Source organism: Ixodes scapularis, unplaced genomic scaffold, assembly GCF_016920785.2.
Source record: "Ixodes scapularis isolate PalLabHiFi unplaced genomic scaffold, ASM1692078v2 PGA_scaffold0__279_contigs__length_252992795, whole genome shotgun sequence".
NCBI lineage: Eukaryota > Metazoa > Arthropoda > Arachnida > Ixodida > Ixodidae > Ixodes > Ixodes scapularis.
The window spans coordinates 19,118,779-19,133,255 of record NW_024609835.1 but is presented as its reverse complement, the minus strand read 5'-3'; the positions used below and the strand labels follow the sequence as shown (position 1 = coordinate 19,133,255).

General features: G+C 42.9%; 1 protein-coding gene across 1 annotated transcript in view; it reads right to left on the bottom strand.

Annotated features, from left to right (window-relative positions):
• The window catches only part of LOC8030963 (ceramide synthase 1), a 74,796-nt gene extending 65,620 nt beyond the window's left edge, over window positions 1–9,176 (bottom strand). The window contains exon 1 of the mRNA XM_002403800.5: window positions 8,770–9,176. Coding sequence (XP_002403844.2) covers window positions 8,770–9,012 — 243 coding nt within the window. The 5' untranslated portion in view covers window positions 9,013–9,176. The remainder of the gene's footprint in view (window positions 1–8,769) is intronic.
• Between the last annotated feature and the right edge of the window lie 5,301 nt (window positions 9,177–14,477).

Here is a 14,477-nt window from a genome sequence, read left to right as displayed (position 1 = left end):
AAGGGAAAATGGAGGATTTTCATTTAAACTAAGGACAGAATCAAGTAGTCACAACACACTCCCCTAAGTTCAAGCTCTTACAACATTCCAAATTTAAAGCAGAAACTTATAAGGGAACTTGGGGCATCCCTCTCAAATATGTGTAGCAACTATAAATGAAATTAACATATTTCTGCTGTAACAGGTGGTAGAAAGTAAAGAAACAATTAAATGAGAAATGCAACAGCACAATATTTTAGTGAATGGCTGATAGCATCTACAGGGTGTCATAAAAAAATTTACACATTTTTTTTTTATTGTGAGTTTCTAAAAATTTAAATGGGAAAATGGCGGCCGACGGAGTTTTTGAATATGTGGGTCTCTGTGGCACCAAAAACCAAAAACAGGCAAAAAATGGGCTCCATTTACCCATTGAAATTTTCAGAAAATCACTAACTTTTAAACAAGGTATTGGATCGGGCTGAAACTTTTGTGGTACCCTGTATTTGCTTTGGCATTTACTTTTCCATCATCTTTGCTTTGTCTCACAATGCTAAGTAGGCATAACTGTAGAGCGGAATGAACATAACAAAGGATTATTTAACAATCGTTTCATTTGACCTATGCATTGTTCCCCTCTATGGGCATAAAGATTTATTTTGTTTTATCTTTTTAAAATACATTAAAATTATTTGATGCACTTTAAAAAAGTGTGCGTATCAATTTTTCACCTGCTTTCATTTTTATGCAGAATCACACTGTCTCCATGAATGAAGCCTACCATCCTCAAAGTAACGACCAATGTTGCTGACGAAGTGAACAAGTCTCAGTCACAGTAAAGCAAATTTAGGGAGTCTACGCAACAAACCAACGAAAGGCATCTGGCCTGTCCCAGCAAAGGACCGGGGATTAATTTCATCCATCCCAGAATCTTTCGGCATGCAACCGTCAGTCACAGTCAATCGATCCCACGATTTGTACAAATGTCAAAAAGGTGAAATTAAAATGATTGCGATTCTCTCCAGAAAACCTGACTGCAGCGATTTTAACCTTAAGACACCCTCATATTCACATTTGTTTAGCTCACTCAAACAACAAAAGCAATGAGCAGGGCTTTCCTCTTTCCTCGTGGCCACGCGAGCTGTGCCGCGAATACCAAACCTAGCAGAAGATTTAGGTCGGCGCTGTGAGAGGGAGCCTTGGCATGCATGACAAACACGGGGGGAGTTTTCCCGTCTCGCCTCATTATGCAATCACAGAGTTAGAGCAAGATTGCATGTCACCGAGGGAGTTTGATTCAGAATGAAGTATCTTTTTTCAAATCCCAGAAGATAGTAGAGCCCTGCATATCCGCGGACAACCGCAGTAAACGGGCGTATGCGGATAAAAATTAGACAAATTTCGGCACATTGCGGATTGGATACAGATGTCAGGGGCTGCGGATGCGGATATCCGCAGATCCGGATCTAAATTTTTGCCTAGTGGCATTCAGTTTGTCGACTGACATTTCATCTACAGATCGCTTCGTCGACATGCGACGTATTATCGAAAGGCTTCTCGCGTTTGTCTCATCAAAAAACTTGAGACGTTTCGTCGCAAACAACCCTGCTATTTTCGTAACAAACTTTCTGCGTCTCACCTGGATTACAGAGGGAGGGGGGTATGGTTTGGTTATGCTCGCCTTTGTGAATCGTGCGCTGACTTATAGCGGCTTAGGGAAGAAATGCGTTGTCAACAAAACGTACAGCGTTGATGAACCGTGTGTCCTTTAAATGTGTGCCCATGAAAAGTGGTCCACGAAACGTATTTCCACAAAACACGTTTCAAAGAAACAATAGGGATCCTAAGAAAGATCTGATTCTCACTGAAGATCGCTTCAGTTAGTGCGCTGCCTCTGGTCAAAAATGCTATCTATAGAAAAAGTAAAGATTGCAGGGCATCAATTGTCCCGAGAAAGCTAGTACATTGGCAGGGAAAGAGCGGAAACGTTCTCCGGGCAAAGAAAACCTCGAACGTACAAGTCACAAGAAAGTAGAAGAAATGTCCCCCTCTCCACAAATAATAGTGTAGTCATGATTCCAAAAACCAAAGAAAGGCCTCGACATGCTTTTTGTGCACTTCTTCTGGGCAGAGTGTCACGGACTCCTTGGAAGATCACATAACTGTGATCATTTTCCCTTTGATGCGCAGTGTCTCGGGAAGGCTGATCGCTTTTAATATAAGTACGATCAAACTGATAATGATAAAATGACATTGCAGTTGGAGGGTGACCCAAAGATTTCTTTGTACAAAGATAAGCAAACAGCTTAAAAAATGCTTTTTGTATTTTTTTTTTTTTTTTTTCATTCTCGCTTGATGTTATGATATACAATGAATGCCTGAATTGTGAGTTGGATCTGGTTTCACATTTTGCGGATGCGGTTTGGGTACGGATACAAAGTATGCGGATGCGGATCAGATACAGATACAATAATGTAAAAAGTTTGCGGATGCGGTTCGGATGAAGGCACAAAGTATGCGGATGCGGACAATCAAACTGTTATCCGCGCAGGGTTCTAAAGATGGGCCATGCACAAGAGAACAAATTCGGTAATAAGGAGGGGAAAGGGGTTAAATGATGGCATCAACTGAAAGAGAGCTCAGAAAAAAAAAAATGCTTGAATTTGATTTTAATTTACTGATGCTGCAATATCTCCACTAAACCACACTATTGACATCACATGTTTTAAAGGCAAAGGAAGTGCTTTTGTTTATTCACTCCTAGTTGCCAAAGGAGCATTAGGTTTTGGTGCAAAACTGACACTGAGTAAGCACAACCTGCCTGATCACAAGTAACATGCTTTCCAGTGGTAAGGCTATCTCTGCATTTTTGTTTCAAGAACAGGAAATTGCACAGAGGGTTATTTCTTGAGATATTATGGCAATTTTTTTTGGGTTGAGGTGACTGATTACTATTGATGGACCAAACTTTTGCAGAATAGAAAATTTGGCGCCGAATCTAAGGATTCGGCAAAGCCAAACTTTTCCCGAATTTTCATAAAGATTCGGCAGAAGTACATTGTCACCAGACCTAATGTTGATTTTTTTTTTTCTGGTGGAAAAAGGTTTTTTTTTTGGGGTTTTTTTCTTAATTTAAATGTAACATGTAATGCATATGGACACAATTATTACTAAATCATGCGATACTATACAAGACAGTTGTATCGGTGTCGTTTTTGTGTGTTTGCTGACAATTTGACAGTGACTTCCTGTAGAAGTGGCATGACAATGAGGCTGGGTAGCAGGTGGCAAAGCCACGAATCACGCTATGAGAGTTTCAGTTTTGAGGCCTCATCGGCGCAAGCCTGAAAGTGTGTGTACATTGTCAAAATGAAGGCAATAAGACTGTGTTCTTGCTTTCTCTGGGTGTCACCGTCTCGTGCGCAAAAATGAATGCAACGGTTGCTGATCCTTCACCAGAAGAGATAATATTATTGTAAATATGCATGTTTTTCGATTTGAGTCACTTGACTCAAACCGAAGAAGCTTTGCATGGAAGTGTGCGTCCCATATTCGCAACGTCTTGTTTTTAACCTTTAAAATGCCAGTTTCTGGTGTTAGGACACACGCGCACATTTAAGATGATGGGAAGAGTTAGGAATATTAAATGTGCAACATCGAGCATGATAGTTCTGTATTTAGTTTTATGCAGGTACATGAAAACTGAAAAAAAAAAAAAAAAGAACAGAAATTAAAAAGCATTTTTTTGTTTTGGCACAAACTACTTGCGTGTGGAAAACAGAATTGTTATAATTGCGAGGAGAGCTTTAAAGTAATCGTCAGTCGATGTTCTAACTACCTCGTTGCATCACTGGAAAGGTAAAATTAAAATCACCGCATCTTTTATCACTTCCCCATTCCCAATTATGCAGAGACAGCTTAAATAATCCCTAAATAAACAAATCAAACCAAGCAAAAAAAAAATCCTGGACGTGGCTCGAGCACCAGTTCGGCACGGATTGATGGCCAGTGCTGAGTCTAAAAGATATTCTATCGAAGATCAAAGGGGTTCATGACCCAGAACCATTTGGGTAATTCAAGCTTCCCGAATATCCGAGGTCTAACAGCCACAAGCTCCAAACTCTTGCCATTTCCACTACCACCACCCAGTGCTTCGTGTTTTAATAGTATCCCCGAGTCTGTGGTAGGCGGTGGTATACAATCTTCGTAGAGGGCCAAAATAAGAGAACGCATATACAGCTGACCACAGAAGTGAATCACAGACATATGCAAAACAAATTCCATCTTGGGTAATGGTGCCCATGTTGTGAGAGCAAAGGATAACACAGACACACAGACTCAATTTGAGAAAGGCAAGGAATGTCTCTAAGGTCGCCTTATTTACGCTCCTAACACACTTCACAAAAGCAGATGCAGACAGGTGAGCTGACAAAAGACTCTCGCTTTGGGGCATCCCTCAACAGCTTGGTATCAGCAGTCTTGGCAAACATCAATAATGACAAGATAAGGAGGCACTGAACGGTGCCATCCGGAAGAATCACACATCACTGTTTTTGTTCTTTCTAAAAGATAAGAATAGACCTCCCTGCAACTCGCAAATAAATGGAGGAGGTAGAAGCACATGAATGCAGAGCTGGAGGAAAAGTTCCCACCGTATAAGATGACATATATCGCATACTTTCACGAAGCGCAAATGGGCCACAATTATATTTAAAAGATGTAAGAAAAGTGCATTCCTTCACGGTCATTGCCTGGCTACACAAAAAGTTACGAAGTTATGCTCCATCTCAGGCAAACTATCCCACACTGCCGAGGCATCCCGCTATGCTGAACGAAGGTTAACATTTTCCTAATGTGGCAAAGATGCAGCCAGAATTCCTTCTTAATTTGGCGCTCAGCTCAAGGCCGAATTTAGCACCAATGTCGAGATTAATGAGGACTTGCGGATTCAACAACATAATTTTAAAAAATGACTGAAATCGAGCAAAGTCACTCTCGGAATGTAATTAAGTGAGAGTTACAGGAAGTGAATACTACTGTAACTTGTTACAATACATTACTATAAAATAATGTGGAGGCGCCCGCTTGCGCCCATTATTAACATTTCCCAAACTTGGGAATTCTGAAAATTATGACAAGCACCCATGTCTAGATTAACCCAGTTTTCGGTGACAGCGGGATGGTTGCTCCCCCGGTATTTTAAGGTAAGTACTTTTATTTGGCAACCCAACTGTGTTCTATGTGAACAACTCCAACCCATACTTCAATCTATCAACGTTTATTTCAGCTTGAAACACAAACTGAGGATGGCAAGAAAAAAGCAGCGTCGTCTACTGCTCGACGGGCCTCAGCACCCTTACAAGTCGGCAGTGTAAATGCAGTATAAATAAAATATAAAGAGAATGAAAAATATGTTGAGGTACACATAGTTTTGCACATATTTTGCACAAGTTACACATGGCTGAAGTACGGACAAATTATAGAAAAGCGTTCCGGAGGACAGAAGAAGACATATCACTCAGTTGATCACATAGAGGCGTATTAAAAAAACTTGGGCAAAATATTGTGTAACATAGTAAAGTCAAAATTCGTTCTTAGGTAAAACAAAGCTGTCTTTTTCCCTGGTTGTATAAGGCGTATTGTGGGGCACAGTTTAAACAATACGTGAAAGAAAATGATCAGTTTTTTTATATTATATCTTTGTAAGAATACACAAATTGGTATTCAGATAAATTATATAGAGGCAAAATTTTGAACTGCAAGTAAGCCTGCCTGGTTGGGGAATTATAATTACGCAAGCCCTCAAGAAGCAGCAACAACTTTCAGAGCAACGCTCACGCACTTGGCTTGAGACTAGCTCCAGAAAGAAAAGAACTGCGGGGAAAGGCTTGCATCATCAGGACTGTTTCCTGTTTTCCAGAGTGGCTGAAATGCGTCATATCACAATCCAAAAAGAACCCCAACAACCAACAAGGATCGAGGCACGAGTGGCCATTCTGTTTAAAGAGGAATTTGAGTGGTCAGGTTTGAGCTTAACTGAGTACTAATACATGAAAAAAATGTATTCATTGTGCGTGTACTTGAAGTGTCCATGAGAACGAGAAAACCTCGACTGCCCAGCCAAATGGTGTCCCTATGCTTTGTTTCACCTTAAAGTAGCCAACGCTATGGCCTGATGGGACCAATCAGACAGCATTAAAAGCGCACCATGTCATGTTCCTAAATCTTCCTATTATCGCTGAACCAATCATAAGTGACTTATGACTTGCACTTTGGTACCACTTGATTGGATCTGGACTTAAGCTAAAACAAAGTATAAGAACACTTAAGGGCAACACATCCGAGCTATGAAGTTCACGGAGGGCACTGTCGTAATGAAGATAGAAAGATGCAGCTCTTCTTTGTTGTCAGATGCCGATACTGATCAGTCGCGCTGGCGCTAGCTGTCTGCCACTATAGTCGGTTACAGGTTAAGAAGGTAGCGGCAAGTGCCCCTCAAAGAGAATCATATATCCCTCCGCCACCTCCATATCCAATAGCGTCCCATCGTTTCCGTAATGTCGCGGCCAACACGCGAGGGGGGTCTTGCCTTTTTGTACATATTTGCTTTATCTTTCGACTTTGATTTAGCATTGTGGAAGCCACGAGAGGGAGAGAAGAGTTTTCCCCCTCCCATGGAAACAAATACGACTTTCGGGGATTAGCTTCCCCCTCCGATGGATACAAAGGCCCCCTTTCAGGGGCTCGGTTCCCCCTCCAATGAATACAAAGCTCGTTTTCTTAAAAAGTGGGATCGGAGACAAGTTGGAATCCATTAAAGCGGAACAAGGAGCGTTTCCAGTGAACTCTTCTTTTGACTGCGGAGAGATTTAAAATGGGCGCATCACGCTTGTGGAAGGATCTTCTTCTACCTTCTTGACTTGTAACCGACTATAGCAACACAGCTAACGACAGACAACAATCTCATAACTGACTTCACTTTTGTGCAGACCCTGTTCTTTGCAATTTATGCAATCCAGAAGAACTAGTGAAAAACAATTAGCATTGCAGGGTGTAATTAATCAAACTGCAGATCTCTATCGTCATTTTCACAAGATTTAGTAAAGGAAGTATGTTCCACATTTTCTAACCAGTGCCATTACTTTCGACCTAGCCCACCACCCAAACCCCGTAAAGTGACGGTCGTGGCGATTTGACCTATTGTTGGACAAGAACAAACTGTATTTTGAGTGAAACAGCACATAAATTATAAAAGTTCTGCACTGGCCAGTAGAAAGAGCTTTCTGTGCCAAAGGAAGGGCTGTGGGTAATCGAGTTTGCCACGAGCACAAATAACTTGCAAAGGAAGTCAAAGTTAACAGGAAGAACTTCAAAAGGTATGTCAAGTATCTTTAGCAGATGCCAGCTACCACTCTGATGCTCCCAGGAAGCCTTCAACGAAAGAGCAGCAAACAGTATTATCTTCTAAGTATTTCAACGCTTTTATGTTGGTGAAGACTTTCTGAAGTTTTTCGCAAGTTTTTGTCCAGTTAACTTACACGCTGAAACTTTGTACAAGATCCTTGCCACAAGAGCAATCTCAAGGTGCGTCAGTATTCTGTAACGAGGAAAATCCTCAATACTAACCTAAAATGCCGAATTCTCCTACCGACCTTTCTTTTTTTAACAAAATATTTTTATTTTGTTTTTTTGGTCGTGCGATTGCAGAAACGAGCATTCGCTGGCCGGTTCAAACTGTTATCTCAATAGTCACAACACAGGAAGGACGATAAAAGATATACAGGTTGCTCCGGACACTCTGTCAAACCTTGAGCTCAGGAATACAAACATAGAAATCTCAACACTAAAAAATACGCGATCTCGACAGAGGCTACAAAGATGCACTGGCGAACAGCAAACGGGACTTCAAAATCGTTTCCGTAGTTTGCCAGTTCAGTAGCGAGGCAATCGAGCAACACGAGATGAAATCACAATTTTACTACACGTTTGTTTCATGTCGGTGACACAAACATCCTGGGCGAGTTACGATCCGCCAAATAAAACAATACACCGTCCCGCGATATAAGGAAGTGAAAGAGTACACGCTTTGCTGGTGACACCTCAGTGCCTCCTGCACACACACACACACCAGAGTGGCTTATCAACCTTGCGGTGCTGTGGATTCCAGCGATGACTCACAGTGGGTCATGGTCATGACGAAGTGCGCTCGTGCGAATCTCGCGGACTGTGTTCATGAAACGGGCCACAACCCAGGATTTACGTGAACGCGGGAAGGCGGCGGGGTAACGCCGAGACGCCGTAGGTGTAACATTAGGCTTCATGGGCGCCGCGGGCTTAACTCGCGAGCTCGGACTCATGACAGAGCGTTCAACGTAACGGTGCGGGCACGAAATTCGTAGTGCCTCGAGATCCGTTTACTGCGCACGTCCGGGGGTGGTCTTCCGCAAAGTTTCACCTCGGGCGTATTCAATATCCCGAGTCGCCAAAAAGAGGCCGTTAGAACCCGAATTCTCCCGGCAGCAACAGGCGCATACCATCGTGGTGAAAAGTCGCGCGACGCGGACAATAAGAAATCCTGTGCTCCTACCGAAGGAAGTGAGAATAGTTTTGAATCTGCACCCCGGGAACGGCACCGGGAAAAGCGAAGAGCGTAAAGGAGACGTCAGAAACGCCGGCACTGGAAGGCGAGGCGGGGCCTTTTCGGTTCCCCCCCAATAAAAGAAAATATTGGGAGTCGCTCGTATCGTGTTGCCGCGGCGGCGGCAATGGCCCGTGCACTGGCGATCTCACCTTGAAAAGGCGGTCCGTGAGAAGCTGCCTGCCCACCGTCCAGAGGATGGCTAGTCCCAGCACAACGACGATATCCTCGAGAGGAATTTGACAAAAGTTGCCCACGTCCACAAGCACGTCCTTGGGGAAACTGTAGTTACCGTTGGCGGCGTACACACGAGCGCTGTACTTGCACACATCGTACATACCTCGCAGGACCTCGAGGTACGACGGCAAGGGTTCCCATTCTTGTTCGCCGGACATTTCTTTGACAGGGCGAGCGCAAATGTTATGCGCCGCGTACGCCCAAGCACCGTCCAAAACGAGGGAGCGTCACACACGAACCTCACGTCGCTCGCCCTTTCTCTTGACAAGAGAGGGCAGCGGAGTGTGACTGGGGTTGGGTCTGTGCTAACTCTCGCAACCCCCGTGGCCCTCAACGCCTGAACCACTTGGAGCGTCGATCACGTGACAACAAGAGCTCTCATTCGTCTCGTTCTGCTCGTTGGCGGCCTCTATGTTCGCAGCTCGGCAAAACTTGACGTCACGCATTATTTTCCGTTTTTCGAGAGTCGAATCTTTTATTCGGCGCTCTCTGAAAGGAGTACAAACTAAACGCGGTCAAGTCGGGTGATCGTTTTCGCATAGCCTGCCTGGGAGTTGCGATGCGAGGGCCAGGAGGGGGAAAAAAAAAGTTGGCGATTCGCTGGTCTCCGACCGACCTCGATCGTACCGCTCGCTTAGTGACCTTTGCGAGTTTCTTGTTGATCTGCAACGTTGGCTGGCCGCTTCCGAGCGTTCCCGCTTCCCCTCTCGGAAAATCGGGCCTCGGTCTCTTTTCGTTCCTGCCCCACACACGTGCGAGAACGGACCGACCGCTGCTGTCCGCATGCTGGCACCACGTGTCTCTCTCTGGCTGCAGCGATGCGCGCTCAGAATTGCGGAAATTCAACACTGAAACATCTCTGGTCACGGCTCGTGTTCAGTGTTTCTATTCCCAGCGCTTTCACGATTGACGTCCAATCGTTCACGGGCTGTTTCTGAGCGCCTATGCGGGCTTAAATAAAAATTCCTATAAATAAACCTAAGCGTAATGAAACTTTCCACAAATGTGTCTAAGAGGTGGTGCATTTATCACGCAGAAAATTCGTGATAAAAGTTTCATTAATTATAAATTTAATCATATCTTTAAAAAAAAAGTTGGGTTCAATTTTTATTTTAACTTAGTTTTAGTTCTAGAAAAAGAAATTTAACCTAGCATTTTTTTTTTTAATTCACGGAGAGGAAAACGTTTAAAACTCTGGATGACGCTGCTACCCACAGGTGGCACATCATAGACAGGGGTGGAAGCGCTGCGCTAATTGCGCCACTGTGCGCCAATCCACTTTTGCTGCACCATCCTGCTCCCAAGCGCACATGTTGCGTCAAAACTAACCAAACAAGTTTTTTTTTTTTTTTTTTTTTTTTTTTTTTAGGTTATATTTAGGGTTTGGAGTTTTCGGTTTAAACCGATAAAAGTACGCCAAATCCATTTTCTAAAATTCAGTTTTAACCGGAAAAGGTCGCTTTGGCCCTTCAGTCGTACCGCAGAGCCTTGACGAAAAAGACGAACGACAGTGTTTATCGAAATGTGTCCCAATGTATGGGATACACGGATGCCATCACAACGTCCTGGTTTAGTGTGCGCATCATCGATCGGAACATGAAGTCCGAAATGCCCATGACTTCGCCATGTACGAGCGTGTTTTCAAACTCGTTGAAGGAAGAGTGACTTAATGCAAGCTCTGCATGTTGTGTTGTGCTTCAAAACGTTGCACCGTACCTCTTTTGGCGGTCACAATTGGTTGATTGGCCGATTTTGGCTCAGGCAGCGCATCATCTCAGCCTGCCAGTGTACAATGTTAGCGTTGAGAGGGCATTCTCGAAGCTCAGGGTCATATTAACAGGAAAGAAAGAGTGCGGATCAACGAGGAGAACCTCGGAAAGTACATGTGTGAGTACTAGAATAAGATCGCGGTAATTCTGATGTACAAAAAGCGAAGTTTTATGTTTTTTGGGCATGGCTTCATGTCTGACTTGTTGGTAGTTCTGTGTGTTTTTTTTTTTTTTTTTTTACAGTTGCACACATTTGCCAAATAAAGTGCCCGTTTCTTTTTCAATGTATTTGTGCCGTTATTCTTTGAGTGACCAAAAATATCAGCTACAAGGATCATCTAACCCGGTGTCCGTTGGTGTTTATTTTGGGTTGTGCGAATATTCAAAATTTCGAATAGTACTTCCGAATAATACACTATTCGATATTCGCTTCGAAAAGAACTGCACTATTCGCGTTTTTCGAAGTGTAGATTACGGCGGGTTAGCCCCGTTGAGTGCGCTTCTTACCAAGCAATGGTGCGCTGCGGAGAAGCAAAATCCGCAAAAGTGAGCTTCGTGGGTGTTGCTTCTCCGCATTACATTGGTGCTCGCTAAGAAGCGCCCTTAACGGGGTAACCCGCCGCGATAAACAATATCGTAATTGCGCGCTCAAGAAAAGCATACATCCAAAGCGGGATGGTGCACCCGTGCCGACTGTATATGAAAATAAATGGAAACTTTGTGAATGTGTATATTTACATTGTAGTAAAAGTTTCAAAATTAAACTTTCATGGAAGAGTATACTATGTTAGGCAGAGATTTTTACAACCTGTGTTCATCATGTGCGACTCACTCTTTTTTAACTTGAGATAAAAGAAAGAATATTTTATATATCAAGATTTGTAAATTCCCTCATTTGGTATAGTTGGCCATCTCTATAGGATTCATTTTATGTCAAATCCGTCGTTTACTTGCCATCCCAAGACACCAGACCTTCTGAGATGCAACCTTTACAGTGACTTAAAACGAAAGAAACACACAAGAGGACGAAACAGACGACACAGACGACACGAAAGCTGTGTCGTCTGTTTCGTCCTTTTGTGTGTTTCTTTTGTTTTAAGTCAATGTAGATCACCAACACGCTCAAGTCTTTCATTAACCTTTACAGGTTTAGCTGGGTTTTCGTCTAAGCATTATGCAATGGTAGTGAAAGGCGTGGAAAAACTATTCGATATTCGAATCGAAAATATTCAGCCTAAACTACTATTCGCTTCGAATTCACTTCGGACTCAAAATCCACTATTCGCACAAGACTATTATTTTATATTCACCAAAAAAAAAAAAGATAAACTTTTGTGGGCACAAGCATACGCCGATAAAAACCAAAAATTTAATTTTAAAATAAATACCGAAAAAAGTATGCCGAATTTTGAAAACATAGAAACCGAAAACGCGGAACCCTAGTTATATTTATTGGAGCTTTTTTTTTTTTTTTTTTTTTTTTTTATTGGCCTCAGTGGTTTACCCTGTTGTGTTGGGTGTTGGTTTAGGTAATTCTGAAAAAAAAAAAAAAAATAGGAACTTTCAGCAAACCGTTGCCGTGTACCGCGCACTACCGGAGCCTTTGAAGCATGCTTTTAAGCGTGCGCCCGAGTGACACCGTGACCGCGGGGCGCGCGCTTAAAAGTATGCTTCAGAGGCTGCAGAGTGTGCGGTACGCGGTAACGTTTTAAAGGTTTTAAAGGCCCTAATGCTATGAAACTACCATACCGATGTGGTCGTATCAACGGCATGTAAGCCGGATCTTCGAAAATGGCACATGCACAGGTCGCTTAGTCAGAGTACTCTTCAGAACTCTGACAAAAGACGAGACGATGCTTCGATGCATGGTTTCGTCATTCACTGAATCTTCATTTTTCTTTTTTTGGCACAGTCGCACTTAGCATGATCGAGTGTATGTTAAATATGACACACACGCATGAAATCGCCGTTAAGTTTCTTACAAGAGCCCGCTCCCAAAAAATCAAGCATCCCGTTTCTTTTTTTCTTTTTTTTTTATCAACTGCGTGATTTTGCGGTATCTGTACGCGACAAGCGTGCTGGCCGCGAGTTCCCTCGTTCTTATCGCACCGTGATACGCGAATCTGCAGCATCCGTACTATGCGGGGTATCCCCTACTGTGGTGAGGGAAAAGTTAAGAAACTTTGAAGTTGAAAAGTTTTCGTTTCATGTAACTTGTAGTGCACCCCCCCCCCCCCCCCGCGCACACGCACACACACATGCACACAATTTACTTTTTCATTTTGGGTCGGCATTATTTCAGGACCTTATGGTATATAAATGTACCTAAGGGCTTGCTGGCATTTGTTCACCCATCATCTAATTTTTGGGAAAAGCAATAACTACTCTATAAAAAAATAGACATTTGGCATAATATATATTTATTTTTGCGCGTTTGGGGTGCTTTTGCTGAGGCTGCTTCCACGTTCTTCATTCGTGTAGTAAACGTAACATACAAAAGCGATAATTGGTTGCCTCAATCATCTCTGGAGTTTCTTGTAAATGGCGTACGTGGCGAATACACCTGCTGGCACTCAAACAGCAAGGCGGCAAGAGGACGAGGAGAACAGTGGGAATGTCCTGCTGAGCGAAGCGAATTCTAAACCGTTGTGCTAGAACGCATCCAAGTAATGCGAAGAGCAAGTCGTCTGCTTCTTGCAGAGGAGATGCGATGACTTTAGAACGACGCCGAGCTCTGATTGGTTTTGATGGAAATGATAGTGGGTAGACCTCAATGCTAGGTGCCTTGAGATATACCCACTATTTTGTTTTAATCAGCCAATAAGAGCTCGGCGTTTTGACGTGACGCAACCCCTGTGCAAGAAGCAGACAAACTTGCGCTCCGCATTGGCTTAAGGAAAACCTTCCGTTGTATGATCTTACTTGCTAGTTCTGTCAGTCTTTTTTTTATTTAGCTCCTAATCACGCTCTCTTGTTTCTATTTAGTCAGTGATGCCTCTTTTAGTAAGGGTTAATTAGGTGCGTATGTATGAGCAGGAATGGTATAGGTGGTATCATGAAGTTTTCAATATTTTGCATTTGTACTTTTATCATATAGAGTAGATTTGTACTCCGTTGAGTATTGGAATACTTTTGATTTGCACTCTGTTCGGAGTATTGGAATATTTTTCTTTGCTAAACAGGAACTTGAAACATTTGTTTATAAACTGTTGTCAGTATTGGACTTTATTTCAAACCATACTATTGCAGCTTGAAATGGTTTTGTTTTTAACTTATGGAATGTGCGATTTACGTTGTTAAACAGTGAAAATGTCTTGTTTTCATGAGGCTTGAGGCTTAAGTCGTTTTTCTTTGGTTGCCTATGCCTACTATATAAATCCATGAGAAGAACCAACCCGCTACCATCAGGACAGTTTTCAATGACAGCCATTAAAAAAAAATTTTTTTTTTGCTATGGTGCTGGAATATGTTTAAGGAAAGGTCATGTGTGGAAATGGTTCTGAAACGTCACATGGAGAGGCTTTTTTTATTTACTCTTCGTTTTGTATTTCGAAAAACACATCTATCTTATAGCTCCAAGCAGCTCCAAGATTTTCTTATACTGCTACGAAACTCGATTTTTGTTGCTCCTGAGCTGCTCCAAAGCTGAACTTTTACTGCTCCAAAGCTGCTCCATAGGGGCATCTTTGCTGCTCCCAGACCTGCTCTAAAGGCTGAAGCCTGCTTCCACCCCTGCATAAAGCAAAAAAGTGAAAGCTAGGCGGACACTCACACGCACATCCAGCAGATCCGAGCGTTTTTGCTACCACCTGCAAGCAGCAGCGCAGGTGGTGCTTACCGTTAGCAGGATTTTT